The sequence below is a fragment of the Henckelia pumila genome, chromosome 3 (assembly GCF_033568475.1).
Source record: "Henckelia pumila isolate YLH828 chromosome 3, ASM3356847v2, whole genome shotgun sequence".
Classification (NCBI taxonomy): Eukaryota; Viridiplantae; Streptophyta; class Magnoliopsida; order Lamiales; family Gesneriaceae; genus Henckelia; species Henckelia pumila.
Window position 1 is genome coordinate 37,610,655 of NC_133122.1, and position 21,772 is coordinate 37,632,426.

Below are 21,772 nucleotides of genomic sequence, written 5' to 3' on the forward strand. Positions count from 1 at the left end.
GTTAGTTTGATACTTTGATTAAAAAAAATGAAATGTATTGTATTGTATTGTGTACAAGGATGCGCATAAGTTTTGATATAATTCAGTTTAACATAAATAAATTTTTTAGGATTTTTTCAATATAAATATTTTATAAAACCTATCGTCAAAAAATTGAAAGCATCCATCTTATCGCAAAAAATTACTTATGATGTGAATGTAGTGATTTTTTAATATCATTTAATTTATTTCTCATATATATACTTCATGATGTGAATGTAGTGATTTTTGAAATGTTATTTTATTTCGTATAATAATACAATTAAGATTATTTGTATTCTTAAAAATAATAGTTTGAACTTATAATAGAGGGGGGATCGATAAAATTTACAATTCAAAATGGAGTTGTATGAAAAAGAAAAAAGGAATTATTCGAGAAAACCATAAGCCTACAATATACACAACACGCAGTGTAATTACACAATTTAAAATATTATAGGCTGATTATCGAGACGAATATCTGATATATTTCTATACAGGGAAAAGGAAAGCAAAGCGGAAACAAGATAGTTACCAGAGCAGCAGCAACCTAGAATTTCATCACTGCTATTATCATCGAGTAGGGTATTTCTATGTCCACATGATATCTTAAGCATTCATTTCCCAAATTGTGACGGACCCACGTGATCCAACGATGTTACGAAAGAGAGATCATATCTAGGCCAAGGGCAGAATAAAACAAGCCAACCTATAATAAGATTTATTTGTTATGTGCTGTTACAAAAGTGAACGAATCAGTCAGTCAGTGTACCTTCCAACACATGCATCATCATATGATACTGATACAGATCGGCTTGTATCTATTTTTGTGGTTGTTCTTTGTAGCTGCTGGCAGAGAATGCTGTGATTTTATTGTCTTTTAACTCTTAACATTCTGATACAACTCCTGCTGCAAGCATCAGAGGGAATCAAACACAAGTATCTCCTACAAGAATGTGAAAATTTGGTCAGCACTTGAATCAGTAGTTTTATTCAAGGTGGTGTCGCTGGTCGAATTACATAATTTTTTGATAATTCAAAAAACCAACATCATTGATCATCAATCTAAATTGCATATCCGAGTATTCTAAGATCTCTCTATAACTGAATCTGGACTGAGGTAAGGTGAAATATAAAATCTACCTTTGCTCCTGGAGAAAGACTAATCCGAGCATCTCGTTCGAAGTGTAATTCTGAACTATTTCGTGTGAACCTCCATATTGTCGATATAAAAAATAGGTACATGAGCAATCTTGGGCCAATCTTCACCTTGACTGTTACTGCAGCGCTCATTTAACTTCGGAGAATCTCTGATCATCAAAGATTCAAGCGTTGATGGCAGTCTCCCATCAGGCAAACATGATAGCTCCGGGCAGTAGCTTATTTCCATATGCATTAGAGATTTCAAATTCGAGAGACTAGGAAGACAGTTGATTTTCGGACAAGACTCAATAGTGAGATTCATGAGACAGGGAAAGTCTCCTATTCTTATTTCTGTCGTCCATATTTCCAATTCGGGCATGGAATCGAGTGTCAGCTTGTCGAGCGCTGGAAACGAGGGTTGATGCTGATTAATACCTTTTCCCCCACAAAAGAGTTTGTTGACATCTTTCACCTCATCCATTCCAATGATATTGAGGAATTTTAGAGATGGCAATTGTCCAAGAAACGGAAGGCTGGTGCAGTATCTACACTTGTGGAGGGTAATACTAACCATTTCACTAAAAGATGGATTGCCTATCCAACTAGGAAGTTTTCCTCCGCTGTAATAGAGTATTTTTAGCTCCTGGATACCCAACGGTGGCTCGAGACGTGTTAGTATTTCCTCTTCATCTCGATTAATCTCATCTTGTAAATCACTCCACTGCAATTCAATCTTTTTGAGGTCTTGTTTGCTGCAAAGAGAAGCATCTGCAGCCTGCTCAGGGGTTTTAATGTTTTCAAGTTTCAAAATCCGAAGTGATCCACTCAATTTATTCATTTGCTTCAACTCATTTATGGTATAGCCATCTTCTTCGCCAACGAAAAATGCCCTTAAAGTGCGTAACTTGGACAACTTTCCGAGACCTTCCGGCATTGATTGCAACTGGCGAGGGATGTCTAGAATCAAATGACGCAGGTTAATCAACTGTTTCACGCGTTTAGGCAGACGAATGAGGCCTAAACAATTATCAAGTTCTAAAGTCTGCAAATTGCTGAGATTGCATATCGACTCGGGCAACCATCTAATAGGTGTCTCAGACATATCAAGATATCGCAACTCCTTTGAACATTCAATAGAACTTGGCAATTCCACCACATCAGTATGACTTATACTTAAGATCCTCAATGACTTTAGCTCCCGAAAACAGATCAAAAGGTAAGTGTGTTGCTTTAAAACCGTAGCAACCATGAATTATGAGAGTCTGTAGACGATTCAAATTTTTTATGATCTGAAAATTGATTTGGCCAATATCCTTAAAGGACAAGGACAAATGTTGAAGTTTGAAGTCCTCGATGTAATTACCATCCAATTCTTTTGAAAACTGAGGTCGTATGAGATGATCTTGAAGGAATGCATCCATCTCTTCACCAACCTTGTATTTTATCCTATCACCATGAGGATCATACCCCGTGGGAACAATGTATCTGCCCTTCAACAATATATCAAAGCACTGAATGCAAGCTTCCTCGATGAATGCATCGTTTCCTGCTGTTGTCCACCCTTGGGCTATCCATAGCGAAACTAGAATGTCCTTAGTGAATTCGAATGTGGTTGGAAATAATGAACAATATCTAATGCAGTCCTTCGTGTATCTGTTATTAAACAATATGTCCATCGATATGTCTAAACTTTTCGCCAGTTTAATTTCCCCCTTTTGCTCTTCCTCAACTTTCATGGAAACACCTTCGCTATAGGTTCTTGGAAGATCTTCCATGCCCTCTTTTGGTGTGGTGCTTTGATTTGATTTCGAGAGTAAAATCTGTCACAAAAGATGGTACTAAAAAAATTTAAATCGAGCCCATCGTTCATAATTGAAAAAATTAAACTTTAACAGAATGATCTAACACGTGATCTTTCGATTTAAACAATAATCTCCAAGCTTTATTCTGCAACTATAATATATTCAACAGACAACAAATGCCACAAAGCCATATTCAGTTTCAGGAAAGGGAAAGAATCATAAATATTTCTTGCTATAGTTCTGATCATGTTGAACTAGCACTGCATTTTGAAAAGATGGTAAGCCATTGATATTTTTCTTTCGAACATTTTGACATGTAAGATCAATATATAGAACGATTTCATTTGATCTCTAACTGATAATTTGTTATGTTGTGTTACCTGAAGAATGTCTGGGTTCTCAGCCATGAAGTAGTCCTTCCAGATACTAGAAATGCCACACGTTTCAGCATCACCATTTTCATTTCGCTTGCATACCATAACGAGACCTCTGTCAATTAGATCTTTCAAATACTCATCAACCACCTCTTCGAGACTCTTAGAACCAAGTTGGTCCACCAGTCCCTCATCAATCCAAAGCCTCACGAGTCGAGCGACTGCCAGCTCATAATCTTCCACCAAGAAGATTATCATGTAACGAAAGCATGCTCTCAGGTGAAGTGGCAAGTACTTATAGCCCAAGGACAAAATCTCCTTCAGTTCTTCCGTTGAAGTCACCATTGAGTTCGTAGAACTTGCTATAAGCTGCCAGTCATCTTTATTCCTACTAACTTTGGAGAGGAGACCACCAATCACAACAATTGCTAGGGGAAGTCCTCCACAATTCCCTGAAATATGTTTTGCATCATACTTAAGCTCTTGTGGGCATTTTTCTTCGCCAAACACCTTCATACAAAAAAGAGTCCAGCTATAGTTGGGCGTAAGAAGCCTCATGCGATGAGTCCTGCACAACTGGTCTTCAAAATCCATCTCCGTTAGCCTAGTCGTCAAAATGATTCGGCTCCTTGTGTAGTCATCAGGAAACGATGTTTTGATATCATCCCAGAGCTGGATATCCCACACATCATCCAACACAATGAGGTACCTCATACCCTTCAAACTTCTGTGTAGAATACCTGTTAATTGTTCAATGCTCTTGTCATCCAGTACTTCATCTTCCTTGGGTCTTATGGAATCTAGAATGCCCCTGATCACTGTTTGCACATTATTTGTTCGAGATACAGACGGTGATGCCCAAACATGAATTTTGAACTTGTAATCAGTAGCTGCCGGCTCAAACAAAATTCTCGCGAGAGTAGTCTTGCCGATCCCAGCCATCCCGACAATGTTCAAGACTTGGAGTCGATCATGAGTTGAATCAGTCAGCCAATTCTTAATTTGTGAAAACTGTTCATAGAATCCAACTATAGAACTTTCGTGAGTCGATGCCTCAACAACCAAAGGAGGCTTTGGCGCCTTGTTCGTTTCTCCAGTGGATTCATCGGTCGGTGGATTAAGCCATCCCTTCATTTTGAAGGCGCCTCGTAAAATCTAATACAACGAGTATATTATCTTTCTCAATCCTATATTATCTGTACAAATGTTTTTTCAATTTAATTGTTACAAACATAATAATTCATTTCAATTGTTGTTTTTTTTTTATAAAAAAAAACATAATATATTACCTTTACTGGCACCATATTCAGAGACGTTTGAGGAGAAGCAGCCAGATCTAGAGAAAGGCTATGACCCCTGTGGTTCGTAGACTTTCTTGAATCATGTAATCCAGAATGAATAATCAGGGAATTCGATTTGTTTGCTTCTACTGCCAGTCCTTGCAAGGATTTTGCCTTTTTTATAAGTTTCACAAGATTTACAGTATCAGAAAAATTCAATAATCTTTGAAGACAGGTGGTAGCATTATTAGTGGCAAGCAATGAAGATCTCAAATTAAGCATCATGGAAACCGCAAAAGCAGAAATGAATCCCCCCTTGACGAGCAGAGGACTCCAGAATAAGATTCTTCATTAGAGTCAGTCGCTTTAATAAACTTAGCATTTTCATGGGAAAAAATTTCGTCCCAGATGACCAGAAGGTCTTCCAGATAAAATTCGCGTCCAAATAGCACTCGTAGCCAGCGGAGAGCAAAATATTGGGGTTCAACCCCTAATTCAATAAGATGGCTATGAAGAGATGAATCGACAACGGAAAGTAAATGATATAGCGAACCAGAAGCTTCAATCACCGGTGGAATTCCGGTATTGGCACGGCTAAAAGTTAAAGGAGAGAAAAACTCAGCCATGGCAACGACACCTCCAGCACCATTCATTAAGGCATCAAACATAGAATAAGCGTCGTGTTCCATAAATTTATCTGATATTACGATTCCAAGGTCACCTTCTGCTCCATAGGCATCGGTTAATAACACAATGGTTTGTATCTCTGGATCACGTTCACTGGGACTACCAGATTTTCCAGAATTCTTTTCGAACCCGTTCCAATTTTCGGAGGATTCAGAGAATTTCTTAAAATCAAACTTATAAGTCAAGTCATTTTCATGAAATGAAAAGCTATCAAATTTATCAGCAAAGTGATCTTCATGAGCTTTTCTCACTTCCGAGAGGCGTTCGACATCAACATGAAGAACATACAAAAGTGGAGCCAATAGTTCGTGCATCCCTGTAGAAACAAAATGGAGAAAATTGTTAGAGATGAAAAATAGTTAAACTTTAGAACTTTAAGAAGACAACCTATAGAGAATTGAGAGCTTTTGAGAAAAAGTTGATCAATTTGATTGGGATCAAACCGGAACAAAAAAACATGCAAATAATTCTACCTTGTCTGTAACCATACTCTGGATGTCTAAGGCACCAAAGCAACAGCATTCGCCTCAACATGCCTTGGCATTCACTACTCTGGAAATAGCTGCCTCTTTCTGGATACAACCGTGCCAAATCCTGATCAATCATTCTCTCCAATTCCGCATTCTTGAAAAAGCGACCCCACATGCTGTCTGCAGTACCAATAACATAGCTTAAATGCTTAACATACAGCAATTTGAGTTTCTGACAAAGAAAATAGGCCTCTCAGCAATCACTCTATGAGGTTCTTGACAAGAGAACTGGTAAATCGGGTAAGAAACTCTGTATCAAATTACACACACATGATATATCAGAAGCTGGTATATGTCAAAAGATTGAGTAGCAATAAGTCAATAACAGACATCGGCAGGGATTTGTGAAAGGGGGTAGTCAAAAATCTATAGTTTTTCTTGAAATAAAATGAAATCAGACCTGGGTTTTGCGAAAGGGGATTGTCCATGACAAGATCGGGAGAATTGCTTCCATCTTTTGGGACATGGGTATCAACCAGAAGTTGTCTCCTTAAAGCAGCGTACCTAAATAATAAATCAAATCTGAGAATTCGTTTTATAAACTGTCCACTTTTTAATGTGTACAGAAAAACATACACGAATGAAACAAAAAGCAGAAACAAGCTGGAAAGCAACGCAGAACCTTAAACTTGCCAAAACTACATCGGGTCAAATACAAGAAAACAAACAAAAGAATCACCTTCTACGAGAATTGGCCGTAACCCGGCGAAGGTCATCGATGGATGAAGAAGGAGAAGATGGTAAAATCCCCAAATCTACGCGCCATTGGACCCCTCGGAGGTCTACAAACCGACGTGAACCTCCGGAACCCGACACCGTTTCCGGTATCTCCACCGGGACCTGTGTCATGTGTAGTTTCTCTTCTCTCCTTTTTCTAGTTCTTTCTTTCTTTTTTCTTCTTTTTCACCACAACTTAGCTGAATCTCTCAAGTACCCACGTAAACAAAACCAATCAAAATCATTATCATTTCCACATACCCCAAAATACTAGAAACTGAAGAGAATCTTGCGCCCGAAAGGTAAGAAAAATCAATCAATTCGCTCGGAAGCCGAGAATTTATTCCAAAATTTGAAGAATCTTCAAAGACCCAGTTGTAGGGGGCACGGATCGACCAACACAGCACATGGTTCTTTGCACCAAACGGCGCCGTTTCCTTATTTTTCTTTTTCTTTTTTTTTTTTTCAATTCGTTTTTGGCCTTTCGTTTCAACGCCAAGTTTCCTTCTTTTTCTTTTTTTTCTTTTTTTTCAATTTGTTTTGCACAACTGTGGGTTAAATTTATTTAATTTGAAGCAATATTAATTTAAATAATGCCTATAAAATTAAATATTATTATTAATATAATATTATTTTTAACAATTTCTTCATATCATATTTTCGAATTCAATGAGTACCGTGAAGTTTTTTTGTCAATGAATAAAATTTAAACAATATATTTTTAACATGATAATTGATAATGTTTGAATTAAAATTTATAATATTTTCATCATGAAAATATAACATAAAATAAAATTTAGCACTCATTTAAATATAAGTATTTGCACACTTTAAAATAAGTTATTATGTATTTTTTTGTATGTAGGGTGGAATGACCCCGAGAATCCACTAGATCATGCTGGATCACAGATATTGATTCCTGTTCGATTTAGTGGCGTGGCGCAACGAGATGAAACTAAGCTCTCGGTTTTGGATACGATGGCCCTAGATACAGGCCCGGACCATTCTCTGTTAAAATCTCTCGAATTTATTGAAAATATTGATATGGGCGCCGTGCAGGATCCTTCTATGGATATCCCTATCAAGAGAGGTCGTGGGAGACCCCCGAAAAGAAACAAATCCGTGCCGGCAAAATCGAGAGGTAACTCTTTAAATATCCAGGAAGGTAACACCGTTATTTCTTTATGAATTGTCTAATTTGAAATATTAGAGGTGCTAGTAATAAATCAGATCAACGGAGGATTAAGCTCTTGAAGCAAATTAATAAACTCTTGTTCATGGGGTATCTTGGAGCCGATGCGTCAAGTTCGGATGGTCCGAAGGCAGTTCGGATGCTCCGATCGTGTTGCCGACAGTCGTCATGGATGACATCATTTTGGCTGACGTAAGCAGTGACGCATTTTGGGTTCGGACGCTCCAAAGCCCAGTTCGGACGTTCCGATCGTGTTCGGACGCTCCGAAGTCCATTTCGGACGCTCCGAACTCCGTCTATAAATAGGAGGGCCGAGATTCAGATTTAGACGCACCAATCACCTCTTCTCTCTCGTTTCTTCAGCCTTCTAACTCAGATCTAGGGCGTTCTAGGCGTCCTATCGGGAATCCGGAAGTGGCATAGCAGTCCAGGCGTTGTAGTGAAGCTGCGGCCTAGTTTTGAGGCATTTGACAGCAAAGGGCTAACGACGGACGAAGATATAACTTTTTCTTCCTAAAAATATTTAGGAGTATGCTTTAGCTTAGTTAAGGCTTTTAGGGCACTATAATGATATTAGTATCATTTGGCAGTATAGTGCGGATTTTAGGCGTGGACCTAGAGCTGGTAGTATTTGCCTAGTATTTGAGGTACGAAAGTACTGTTCGAGATATCCTGACTGAGTATGCATGTATTATGTAACTGCATGATTTATATGCCATGATTTTATGCTGCATACATTTGCATCTTGCTGTTATCTCCTTCGAGATGTCTATTAGTAGGGTTGTACCATATCCTATTAGTGGATGGACTTCCATCAATTTGGATCCGGCGTATCCATATTTACTCGGTATGTGAGCCACCTCCTGAAGCGACGGCACAACGTGCTACATACCAGGGCCCGGTCTGTCTTTGTATCAGATTCTTGACCTCTAGTCAGTAGGCGATTCACTTGAATTCATGTATACTCATTCGTGCTGAGTGTTTTATGCTCACGTCTCGTACTCTGTGTTTCTGAACACCCTATTTCATGGGGCAGGTTTGCGATTGGACGAGACGGGTAGATCCAAGAGGGGCTAGGCAGTGGTTGACCAGTTAGAGCTTCGTCTAGGTTTATTTTATGTTGTTATTGGATTGATACAACGTTCGATTTGGTTGTATTATATTTGGGTATTTACAAATTTCTTTTCTTGGGATTGTACTTTTGTTTATGGTTTCCGCAGTTTAGTTCTGATATCTATTTAATTAAGTTAATTGCATGCCTAAGTTTTGTTAGTAGGTGATCCAGGTAAGAGTCACTACATTTATGGTATCAGAGTATGCAAAGTATTTTTGGAATTTAGATTATGCATAAGTTAACCGCGAGGTAATTTTTGTAGATGGAAGATAGGGATGATCAGAGTTCTCACGGCAGTATTGGTGGACGTTGGGGCGATGCCGACTGGGAGCGTCGTCAGGAACGCCATCATCGTCGTCGTGATGAGGACCGTTTCAGTGTGCGCCGATTCTTGCAGATGGGTCCTAAGACCCTGGTTGGAGGCGAGTCTCCGGAGGATGCGGAGAACTGGTTAGACCACATGGAGATGACCTTTCAGACATTGCACTGCACCGAGGAGCAAAAGATGGAAACACTGGGTTATCTTCTGGATGGACGTGCCCGTAGGTGGTGGAGGTTTACTTCTGCACCCTTTATTTCGGTGAGAGAAGTGGCCACCTGGGTCTAGTTTCGCACAGCTTTTCAGAAGCTGTATTGTAGCGACCCTTACCCGGATCACCTACTAAACAGAACTTAGGCATGCAATTAACTTAATTAAACATATATCAAAATTAAACTGCGGAAACCATTAAAATAATACAATCCCAAGGAAAGGAATCTGTCAATATCCAAAATATTATACAACCAGATCGAATAGCTGTATCAACCCAAAACAACAGAAATAAAACCTAGACGAAGCTCCGGCTGGTCAACCACTGACTAGCCCCTCTTGGATCCACCTGCCTCGTCCAATCGCAAACCTGCCCCATGGAATAGGGTGTCCAGAAACAGAGTACGAGACGTGAGCATAAAATGCTCAGTACGAGAGTATGAGTGTACATGCATGCAAAGTGAACTCCCTATAACTCGATGTCAAAAATCATAGAACAAAAGACAGACCGGGTGTAACGTCCCAATTTCTCAATCAAAACGTTACTCAAACATACTTACTTAAAGATTTGGTAAAAATAAAAACTTTGCGGAAGCATCATCTTATTTATTAAAATAGCGTATAAAATGTACACAAAATAAAATAGCATCTAAAAATATTTGCCAAAACATGGCCATCAACTAAAAAAAAAAATTTAAACTTGTTTGCCTCTCATCAAATAAAAAGGTTTAAAACATCTTCCATTCTAAAGCATTCACACTCATGCATTGCCCGTTGGACCGACCTCTGCCTCTTCTTCATGTCCGCCCACAAAATCATCAATAAAAGCATCCACATCATCATTACCTGCACCATTCAAGTATAGTGAGTCGAAAGACTCAACAAGAGCATGCAGAAAAGGATTTTCTAACTTTAAAAGGAAACATTAACTTAAACTCCCATTCAATAAACATAACTTTAATATAGCCATATCATAAAAATATTTTGGGAGATGAAGTATGAGTAGTGTGGTAATCGTCATAACGAGCCATTCATAGTTTTCTATTGATCAGACAAGCATATGGCATTAAGGCCGCAACTTTCATTCTTTGGATAGCCGCTTCGAAGCTCAACCCGAAGTGCATACCCCGTATAATCATCCCGTGATCCATGTTAGGATAGCCGCTTCGGAGCTCATCCCGAAGTGCATACCCCATATAATCACCACAAGACGCATAAATCATCAAAATATTTTCAATGCATCATATCATTCATCTTATCATGTCATTTTCATAAATCTCGTACATGCTCATAAAGTTTCTCGTGATGCTATATGCTTAAAATCCGTCAAAACATTTCATGAGAAGTTAACTTTCATGAGAAAATCACATATTCATGCAATACATAACCTGACTGATCCACGCGAGGCATTCCATCCGTTTCGGACCTTGAAAACTTTAAAATTCTTCATGAACATTCTTAAAAATAATTAAAATACATTAAAGTATAAAAATCATGATTTTTAGGACTCAAAAACTCATAAAATGGGGTGGGAATTTCGAACTTGCGGTGCGGGCGCGCGCTCAACCAGCGCGGGCGCGCCGTCCGCTTGCAAAGTAGGCGCGGGCGTGCTGCGTAATAGCGCGGGTGCGCTGCGTAACAGCGCGGGCGCGCCTCCTGCTCGCAGATTTACGCGACGCAGGCGCGGGCGCACTTCCTAGCAGCGCGGGCGCGCCTCTTGTTCGCTGATGAACGCGACGCAGGCGCGGGCGCACTGCCAGGCAGCGCGGGCGCCCCGTCGCGTCTCCCTTTTCCGAAAACTGATCTTTTCCGCATTTTCTCAAAATCCACAATGCTTTGGGACTATTTTTCCATCAAAATATCATTCTACAACATCATAAACTCAAAATAAATTATACCAATGCATCAAACATTTCAAAGATTTTGAATCAAAACCTTCAAAACTACTTTTACCCAAAAATCTAATTTATTGTGACGCCCGGGGCTGAAGAGGCAGAGAGTGATCGCCGGTGCCAAGTGGTTGCACGGACAATGAGCGGCTCCTGGTAGGCTTCTAGGTGGAGGGAGACATGAATGAACCGATCCCGTGCCGGAATGAGAGGGATTTTGAGACTGTGTAGGTATGGGACTACATGGTTGAGGAGGACTTAAAAGATTTCATATGTACTATTCATATCAAGAAGGTGCATCTTTTTTTCGGAAGCTCATCACATAAGAACTCCAAAGTTAAGCGTGCTTGACTTGGGGCAATTATAGGATGGGTGACCCCCTGAGAAGTTTTCCAGGGTGCGTGTGAGTGAGGACATAAGCACGCTGAAAAGACCCGTCTTGATACAGTGGGGCGTTACAAATGGTATCAGAGCCGACCTCTCTTAGTACGGTATGGTTCGGGGACGAACCAAGCGGAAGCTGGTGGGCATGTGACGCCCGGGGCTGAAGAGGCAGAGAGTGATCGCCGGTGCCAAGAGGTTGCACGGACAATGAGCGGCTCCTGGTAGGCTTCTAGGTGGAGGGAGACATGAATGAACCGATCCCGTGCCGGAATGAGAGGGATTCTGAGACTGTGTAGGTATGGGACTACATGGTTGAGGAGGGCTTAAAAGATTTCATATGTACTATTCATATCAAGAAGATGTATCTTCTTTTCGGAAGCTCATCACATAAGAACTCCAAAGTTAAGCGTGCTTGACTTGGGGCAATTATAGGATGGGTGACCCCCTGGGAAGTTTTCCAGGGTGCGTGTGAGTGAGGACATAAGCACGCTGAAAAGACCCGTCTTGATACAGTGGGGCGTTACAAATGGTATCAGAGCCGACCTCTCTTAGTACGGTATGGTTCGGGGACGAACCAAGCGGAAGCTGGTGGGCATGTGACGCCCGGGGCTGAAGAGGCAGAGAGTGATCGCCGGTGCCAAGAGGTTGCACGGACAATGAGCGGCTCCTGGTAGGCTTCTAGGTGGAGGGAGACATGAATGAACCGATCCCGTGCCGGAATGAGAGGGATTCTGAGACTGTGTAGGTATGGGACTACATGGTTGAGGAGGGCTTAAAAGATTTCATATGTACTATTCATATCAAGAAGGTGCATCTTCTTTTCGGAAGCTTATCACATAAAAACTCCAAAGTTAAGCGTGCTTGACTTGGGGCAATTATAGGATGGGTGACCCCCTGGGAAGTTTTCCAGGGTGCGTGTGAGTGAGGACATAAGCACGCTGAAAAGACCCGTCTTGATACAGTAGGGCGTTACATTTATTGCCTTCAAATCTTTCAAAACTCGATAAACATGAACCGAACACCTCAGGAATGCTTCACGTATCACAATCAAGCAACATACTCATAGAATTTTTCAATAAAATATTCATGGATCATCAATCAAACACCTAGGGTTTTACCTTGAAAATAACTATATTCTTGAATGGGTTTAAAAACAGTAAAAACTTGCCTGGATTGGTTCGATTGAAAATAACCTGAGCGGTAGGACGATCTAGCCTCGAGCCTCTGAAGAACCCTAGCCTTGATGCAGCGTTTGAGAGGGATTTTGAGGAAGAAAAGTGAGCGTTCAAATGAGAGTTCAGAATAAAATTTCTGAACGCTTTTCTTTTGTGACTAATGGGCTCCAATACGGCCCATTAGTTACATTTAAAAATCCTTTAAAATTTTACTCCCCCACTTAATAAAATACACTGCATCCCTTTAAACTTAATTTAACATATTTTTTTTAACTCAATTCAAGGCTAGATTCGTACCTACGACCCAAAATTAATACCAATCTGAAAACTTTAAAAAAATAACATAGCAGTCACATAATTCCAGGCATCCAATAATTCACATAATTCCACATAACAATTAAATATTCTAAATAACATGCATTAAATCATATAATTAAATCAATTAATCGTGATTAAGCTAGTGGACTTTTTGGACCTTACAACTCTACCCTCCTTAAAAGAATTTCGTCCTCGAAATTCGACTTACCAAACAGTTCAGGATAGCGTGCTCGCATATCTTGTTCTGTTTCCCAAATAGCTTCTTCAACCAACTGGTTGCTCCATAATACTTTCACCATTGGAATCTCTCTGTTTCTCAACCTACGAACTTGTCTGTCCAAGATTTGAACAGGCATCTTCTCGTAGGACAAGTCTGACGTCTATTTCACTGGCTCATGGCGGATAACATGAGAAGGATTTGCCACATACTTCCTTAGCATAGAGATATGGAAGACATTGTGGACACCCCCCAAGTTGGGTGGTAGTGCAACTCGGTAAGCTCGAGCCCCAATTTTTTCTAGGATCTCAAAAGGTCCTATATATCTTGGACTCAATTTACCCTTTTTTCCAAATCTCATAACACCTTTCCATGGTGACACCTTTAAAAATACATGGTCACCTACTTCAAACTCCAAATCTCTACGTCGCTGGTCGGCGTAACTTTTCTGTCGACTTTGAGCTGTCAACATTCTGTCTCTAATATTAGCTATTACATCCACCGTTTGAGTCACTATATCTGGTCCCAAAACAGCTCTCTCTCCAACTTCATCCCAGTGCAAGGGAGTTCTACACCTTCTCCCATACAATGCCTCATAAGGAGCCATGCCAATAGTTGCTTGATAACTATTGTTGTAAGTAAACTCCACTAAAGGTAATTTCGATTCCCAATTCCCTCCAAAGTCGATCATACAAGCTCTCAACATGTCTTCGAGTATTTGGATCACTCGTTCTGACTGACCATCTGTCTGAGGGTGGAAATCTGTACTGAAAGCTAGCTTTGTTCCCAATCCTCTATGTAAACTTCCCCAAAAGTTCGAAGTGAACTTAGGATCCCTGTTAGATACTATCCTCGCTGGAACTCCATGCAATCTGACAATTTCTCGAATGTACATCTCTGCATACTGATTCATCGAGAAGTTATTCCTGACTGGAATAAAATGAGCTGACTTAGTTAACCTGTCAACTATCACCCAAATCGGGTTCATCCTTCGCGGTGAGACTGGCAATCCTACTACGAAATCCATAGTGACATCTTCCCACTTCCATGTGGGTATTGACAAGGGTTTTAGGAATCCCGCTGGCCTTTGATGCTCAATTTTTACCTGTTGACAAGTCAAACATTCACTCACAAATTCTACGATATCCTTCTTCATACCTGGCCACCAATATAAGGATTGCAGATCCTTATACATTTTCGTACTTCCTGGATGAATGAAATATGGAACAGTATGGGCTTCAGTCATGACTTACACTCTCAATGAGTCTACTGCTGGCACCCACATTCTACCTCGGTGATGAACAATTCCATCTTTGACAGTGTACAATGTACCACCCTTGGCTTCATCTCTGTTCCTCCACAACGTCAACTGTTCATCAGAAGCTTGGCCTACTCTGATTCTCTCAAGCAAACTAGGTACTACTGTTAAAGCTGCTAGAGTGCATACCTCCATTGGTTCAAATACCTCCAAAATCATACGTGCAAATTCAGCAGTCAACTCCTGCTGCACTGTCAATTGGTTCAATGTTGCAGACTTGCGACTCAAGGCATCTGCTACAACATTAGCCTTACCAGGATGGTAGCTAATGTCACAGTCGTAGTCCTTCACTAATTCCAGCCATCTCCTCTGCCTCATATTCAACTCCTTCTGAGTGAAGAAATATTTTAGGCTTTTGTGATCAGTGAAAATCTGACACCTTTCGCCTTACAAGTAGTGTCTCCATAGCTTCAAAGCAAAAACAACTGGCGCCAACTCAAGATCATGAGTCGGGTAATTCCTCTCATGGACCTTCAGCTGTCGAGATGCATACGCTATTACTTATCATCCTGCATCAACACAGCTCCTAATCCACTCTTAGAAGAATCGGTATAAACCACAAAGCGACCCGTGCCTTCGGGAATTGCTAGCACTGGCGCTGAAATCAGTCTTTCCTTCAATTCTGTAAAACTCTTCTCATATTGTTCTGACCACACAAACTTCACACCTTTTCGAGTTAAGGAAGTTAGTGGTAGGGCTATCTTGGAGAAGTCTTGAATAAATCTCCTGTAGTAGCCTGCTAAACCCAAGAAACTTCGTATTTCTGTAGCATTCTTTGGGGCAGCCCAATTACGAACCGCTTCCACCTTCGACGGATCCACCTCAATCCCCTTAGCTGAAACTATATAACCCAAAAATGAAATCTGCTCCAGCCAGAATTCACACTTACTGTACTTAGCATACAGTTGCTTTTCTTTCAAAATTTGCAACACCGTAGCCAAGTGCTGACGATGCTCCTCCCTACTGCGAGAATATATCAATATGTCATCTATGAAGACTATGACAAACTGATCCAAGAAAGGTTGAAACACCCTGTTCATCAAATCCATGAACACAGCTGGTGCATTGGTCAACCCAAACGGCATTACCAAGAACTCATAGTGGCCATAGCGAGTCCTGAATGCTGTCTTCTGCACATCTCCATCCTTTACCTTTAGCTGATGGTAACCTGATCGCAGATCAATTTTTGAGAACACCTTTGCCCCTTGCAATTGGTCGAACAAGTCGTCTATTCTGGGCAAAGGATATCTGTTCTTCACTGTAACACGGTTCAGTTCTCTGTAGTCAATGCACAATCTCATTGACCCATCTTTCTTCTTGACGAACAACATCGGTGCACCCCAAGGCGATACACTCGGTCTGATGAACCCCTTATCCAGTAATTCCTGCAACTGATCCTTCAATTCTTTCATCTCGGTCGGTGCCAATCTGTACGGTGCCTTAGAAGCTGGCTTAGTTTTAGGCAACAATTCTATCCCAAATTCAACTTCCCTGACTGGAGGCAATCCCGCAACATCATCGGGAAAAACTTCTGGAAAGTCCTTCACTACTTCCACCTCCACAAGTTTCGGTCGTTGTACCTCCAGATCACCAATTAGACTCGCAAGAAAGCCTGTACACCCATTACTCAATAATTGCCAGACTGTTCCTATAGAAATCATACTTGGTGCGCTCTTCTTAGAGGTTGTGTGGAACGCAAACGGTTTCCCGTTCTGATCCTTCAATGAGACAGTTTTCCGTTTGCAGTCAATAATAGCCTCATGCCGAGACAACCAGTCCATCCCAAAAATCGCATCAAAATCCACCATTTTCAAAACAATAAAATCTGCACACAAAACTAGACTCTGCATCTGAACTTTGCAATTTCTTACCACACTACTACTTTCCAGTTCTTCTCTTGAGGGTAACGACACACAAAATTTCGAAATAGATTCATCCGGCAAGACCCCCAATTTTATCATAAAATTTACAGATATAAAAGAGTGCGTAGCTCCTGAATCAATCAACACAAAAGCAGGTAAACCAGTGACACGGATCATACCTATGACAATTGCAGAATCTGGGTCAACCTGATCGTGAGTCATAGCAAACACTCTTCCCCTGATAGGATCCTTTGACTACGGGCAATCCTTGGCGAAATGCCCTGGCTTCTTGCAAAGAAAGCAAGTATTGGTCCCAAGCATGCATTGACCTGAGTGTGGCTTCCCACACTTTTGACAGATAGGTGCATTCGCCGGCCTTGGAGCATTGACGTTCGGCTGATTCTGTCCCTGAGGTCGCGCCTGATTGGGGTTTTGGCGCTGCTGCTGCTGCGGTCTCCTCTGAGCTGGGGCTTGGTACGGCCTCTTCTGACTAGACCCTTGTTGTTCTCTCCCTTGGTAACTGGCTCTTTTCGCTTGCGATTATTTGATAATATCATTCCCATCTTTCTCTGATAACATAGCCTCATCGACTGCTGCTCGGTACGTTTGTGCCCCACTCAATCTGACATCACGACGAATAGTGTCATTCAGTCCCTCCGTGAAATGATTCAACTCCTCTGCAGCATTACCCGAAATCATGGGCAAAAAATCCCTCCCCCTTTCAAACTTTTTCATATACTCAGCAATGGACATACTCCCTTGGCGGAGCTCCAGGAATTCTCTAGCAAGTCTAGTCCTGGTACTGATAGTGAAATATTTCCCATAGAACACATCTTTGAATCCATTCCAAGTCAACGTAGTCATATCCACAGCAGAACGGGCTCCCTGCCACCAAATTCGCGCATCATCACGAAACATAAAGATGGCACACCTCACACGGTCTGCATCAGTGAGCTGCATGTAGTAAAAAATGATCTCCTCTGAACTCCTGCAGCCCTAGATCCTTAAACTGTTTAAAGATCGAATTAGTCAGTAGTGGTTGATTGTTGTTCCGTCCTCCCGCCTGTGCTTGGATTAACTGTTGAATCTGCTCCCCTTGGGCTCTACTCTGCTCTTGCAACAGAGTCGCCAACCCAACCAAAAACTGGTTATTCTGATTGTCCTCATTGTTCGGATTCCTACGAATGAAGACGAAGCACAGGGTCGTGGCGAGAATGCATGCGTGCAAACAAACCCAAAGCGAACTGCTCTGATACCAAGCTGTAATGTCCCAATTTCTCAATCGAAACGTTACTCAAACATACTTACTTAAAGATTTGGTAAAAATAAAAACTTTGCGGAAGCATCATCTTATTTATTAAAATAGCGTATAAAATGTACACAAAATAAAATAGCATCTAAAAATATTTGCCAAAACATGGCCATCAGCTAAAAAAAAAAATTTAAACTTGTTTGCCTCTCATCAAATAAAAAAGGTTTAAAACATCTTCCATTCTAAAGCATTCATACTCATGCATTGCCCGTTGGACCGACCTCTGCCTCTTCTTCATGTCCGCCCACAAAATCATCAATAAAAGCATCCACATCATCATTACCTGCACCATTCAAGTATAGTAAGTCGAAAGACTCAACAAGAGCATGCAGAAAAGGATTTTCTAACTTTAAAAGGAAACATTAACTTAAACTCCCATGCAATAAACATAACTTTAATATAGCCATATCATAAAAATATTAGGGGAGATGAAGTATGAGTAGTGTGGTAATCGTCATAACGAGCCATTCATAGTTTCCTGTTGATCAGACAAGCATATGACATTAAGCCCGCAACTTTCATTCTTTGGATAGCCGCTTCGGAGCTCAACCCGAAGTGCATACCCCGTATAACCATCCCGTGAGCCATGTTTGGATAGCCGCTCCGGAGCTCATTCCGAAGTGCATACCCCATATAATCACCACAAGACGCATAAATCATCAAAATATTTTCCATGCATCATATCATTCATCTTATCATGTCATTTTCATAAATCTTGTACATGCTCATAAAGTTTCTCGTGATGCTACATGCTTAAAATCCGTCGAAAAATTTCATGACAAGTTAACTTTCATGATAAAATCACATATTCATGCAATACATAACCTGACTAATCCACGCGAGGCATTCCATCCGTTTCGGACCTTGAAAACTTTAAAATTCTTCATGAACATTCTTAAAAATAATTAAAATACATTAAAGTATAAAAATCATGATTTTTAGGACTCAAAAACTAATAAAATGGGGTGGGAATTTCGAACCTGCGGCGCGGGCGCGCCGTCCGCTCGCAAAGTAGGCGCGGGCGCGCTGCGTAACAGCGCGGGCGCGCCTCCTGCTCGCAGATTTACGCGATGCAGGCGCGGGCGCACTGCCTAGCAGCGCGGGCGCGCCTCCTGTTCGCTGATGAACGCGACGCAGGCGCGGGCGCACTGTCAGGCAGCGCGGGTGCCTCGTCGCGTCTCCCTTTTCCGAAAACTGATCTTTTCCGCATTTTCTCAAAATCCACAATGCTTTGGGACGATTTTTCCATCAAAATATCATTCTACAACATCATAAACTCAAAATAAATTATACCAATGCATCAAACATTTCAAAGATTTTGAATCAAAACCTTCAAAACTACTTTTACCCAAAAATCTGATTTATTGCCTTCAAATCTTTCAAAACTCGATAAACATGAACCAAACACCTCAGGAATGCTTCACGTATCACAATCAAGCAACATACTCATAGAATTTTTCAATAAAACATTCATGGATCATCAATCAAACACCTAGGGTTTTACCTTGAAAATAACTATATTCTTGAATGGGTTTAAAAACAGTAAAAACTTGCCTGGATTGGTTTGATTGGAAATAACCTGAGCGGTAGGACGATCTAGCCTCGAGCCTCTGAAGAACCCTAGCCTTGATGCAGCGTTTGAGAGGGATTTTGAGGAAGAAAAGTGAGCATTCAAATGAGAGTTCAGAATAAAATTTCTGAATGCTTTTCTTTTGTGACTAATTGGCTCCAACACGGCCCATTAGTTACATTTAAAAATCCTTTAAAATTTTACTCCCCCACTCAATAAAATACACTGCATCCCTTTAAACTTAATTTAACATATTTTTTTTAACTCGATTCAAGGCTAGACTCGTACCTACGACCCAAAATTAATACCAATCTGAAAACTTTAAAAAAATAACATAGCAGTCACATAATTCCAGGCATCCAATAATTCACATAATTCCACATAACAATTAAATATTCTAAATAACATACATTAAATCATATAATTAAATCAATTAATCGTGATTAAGCTAGTGGACTTTTTGGACCTTACACCGGGCCCTGGTATGTAGCACGTTGTGCCGTCGCTTCAGGAGGTGGCTCCCATACCAAAATATCAATGGATACTCCGGACCCCAATCGATGGAAGTCCATCCACTAACAGGATAGGGTACAACCCTACTAACAGACATCTCGAAGGAGATAGCTCAATATGCAAATGAATGCAGCATAAAATCATGACATATAAATCATGCAGTCACATAATGCATGCATACTCAGTCAGAATATCTCGAATAGTACTTTCGTACCTCAAATCAGTGCAAGCTCTACCAACTCTAGGTCCATGCCTATAGTCCGCTCTACACTGCCAAATGATACTACTATCATTATAGTGCTCTAAAAATCTTAACTAAGCTATTGCATACTCATAAATATTTTTAGGAAGCAAAAGCTATACCTGCGTCCGTCGTTAGCCCTTTGCTATCGAGTGCCTCAAAACTAGGCCACAACTTTGCTACAATGCCTGGATCCCTATGCCACTTCCGGATTCCCCACGGGACGCCTAGAATGCCCTAGATCTGAGCTAGAAGGCTGAAGAAACGAGAGAGAAGAGAGGAATTGTGTGCCTAAATCTGAATCTCGGCTCCTTTATTTATAGACGACGATTGGAGCCTCCGTTCCTCGATCGAAACGTCCGAACATGATCGGAACGTCCGATCCCAACATCGGAGCTTCCGATCTTGCTTATCTGCCACGTGTCAAAATATCACTGGTTGACGTTGGATAGGGCGATCGGAGCTTCCGATCCTGATCGGAGCTTCCGTTCTTGCCACACGTCATGCCTGACGTAATTTCGATCGGAGCTTCCGATCCTGATCGGAGCTTCCGATCTGTCCGATACCCAATTTGTTTAATTAACATATTTTATCCCTTAATCACTGATTTCGGGTACGGGGTACTACATTTCTCCCCCACTTAAGATATTTCGTCCTCGAAAACAGATCTTAAGTACTGAATGTAATACAAGATACATAAATATTCCTTATTCAAATGAAACGTTACAGAGTTTACAACTGAATACAACTCAAAACCGAAATCAAAACAACTCAGGATGGTCTTCACGTATCCTATCCTCAAGTTCCCAAGTAGCTTCTTCAGTGCCTCGGCGCTGCCACTGAACTAGAACCAAAGGAATGACTTTGTTTCGCAAGACTTTATCCTTATAATCCAGGATACGAATAGGTTTCTCAACATAAGTAAAATCCTTATCTACCTTAAATTCGGATGGTTGCAGAATATGAGACTCATCTGCCATATACCATCGCAACATAGATACGTGGAACACGTCGTGAATACCGGACAGATGCGGTGGCAAAGACAGATGATAAGCCAAATCGACAATGCTCTCCAGGATCTCAAACGAACCGATAAATCTAGGAGATAACTTGCCCTTAAGGCCAAATCTGAGAACCCTGCGGAAAGGTGACACTCTCAGAAACACTCTCTCCCCAACATCAAACTGCAAAGGCCTATGCTTAGTGTTAGCATAGCTGGCCTGACGATCCTGTGCAGTCTTAATCCATTTTTTGATCTGATCAACAATGTCTGTAGCTTGCTGGATTAACTCTGGTCCCTCAGCCTGTCTCTCCCCCACTTCTTTCCAGAAAAGTGGAGTACGACAACGTCGTCCGTACAACGCCTCAAAAGATGCCATACCAATGCTAGTATGATAGCTCTTATTGTATGCGAACTCAATCAACGGCAAATGATCCTGCCAGGCTGAACCAAAATCCATGACGCACGCTCGAAGCATATCCTCAAAAGTACGGATAGTGCGCTCTGACTGACCATCTGTCTCCGGATGATAGGCAATACTCAAACTGAGAGTAGTACCCATCGCACGCTGAACACTCTCTCAGAAT

The 21,772-nt window shown here is 41.0% G+C and overlaps 1 protein-coding gene and 1 pseudogene across 1 annotated transcript; both read right to left on the minus strand.

The window, feature by feature from the left end:
- Window positions 1-713: 713 nt before the first annotated feature.
- On the minus strand, window positions 714-6,946 carry LOC140892895 (probable disease resistance protein RF9; annotated as a pseudogene).
- Window positions 6,947-15,184: 8,238 nt separating this feature from the next.
- Window positions 15,185-16,771, minus strand: LOC140888492 (uncharacterized). The gene is made up of 3 exons (XM_073296181.1): window positions 16,122-16,771; window positions 15,776-15,965; window positions 15,185-15,550 (listed from the first exon to the last, which is right to left on the minus strand). The coding sequence occupies exons 1-3, from the start codon at window positions 16,769-16,771 to the stop codon at window positions 15,185-15,187; spliced, it is 1,206 nt and encodes a 401-aa protein (XP_073152282.1).
- Window positions 16,772-21,772: the final 5,001 nt, after the last annotated feature.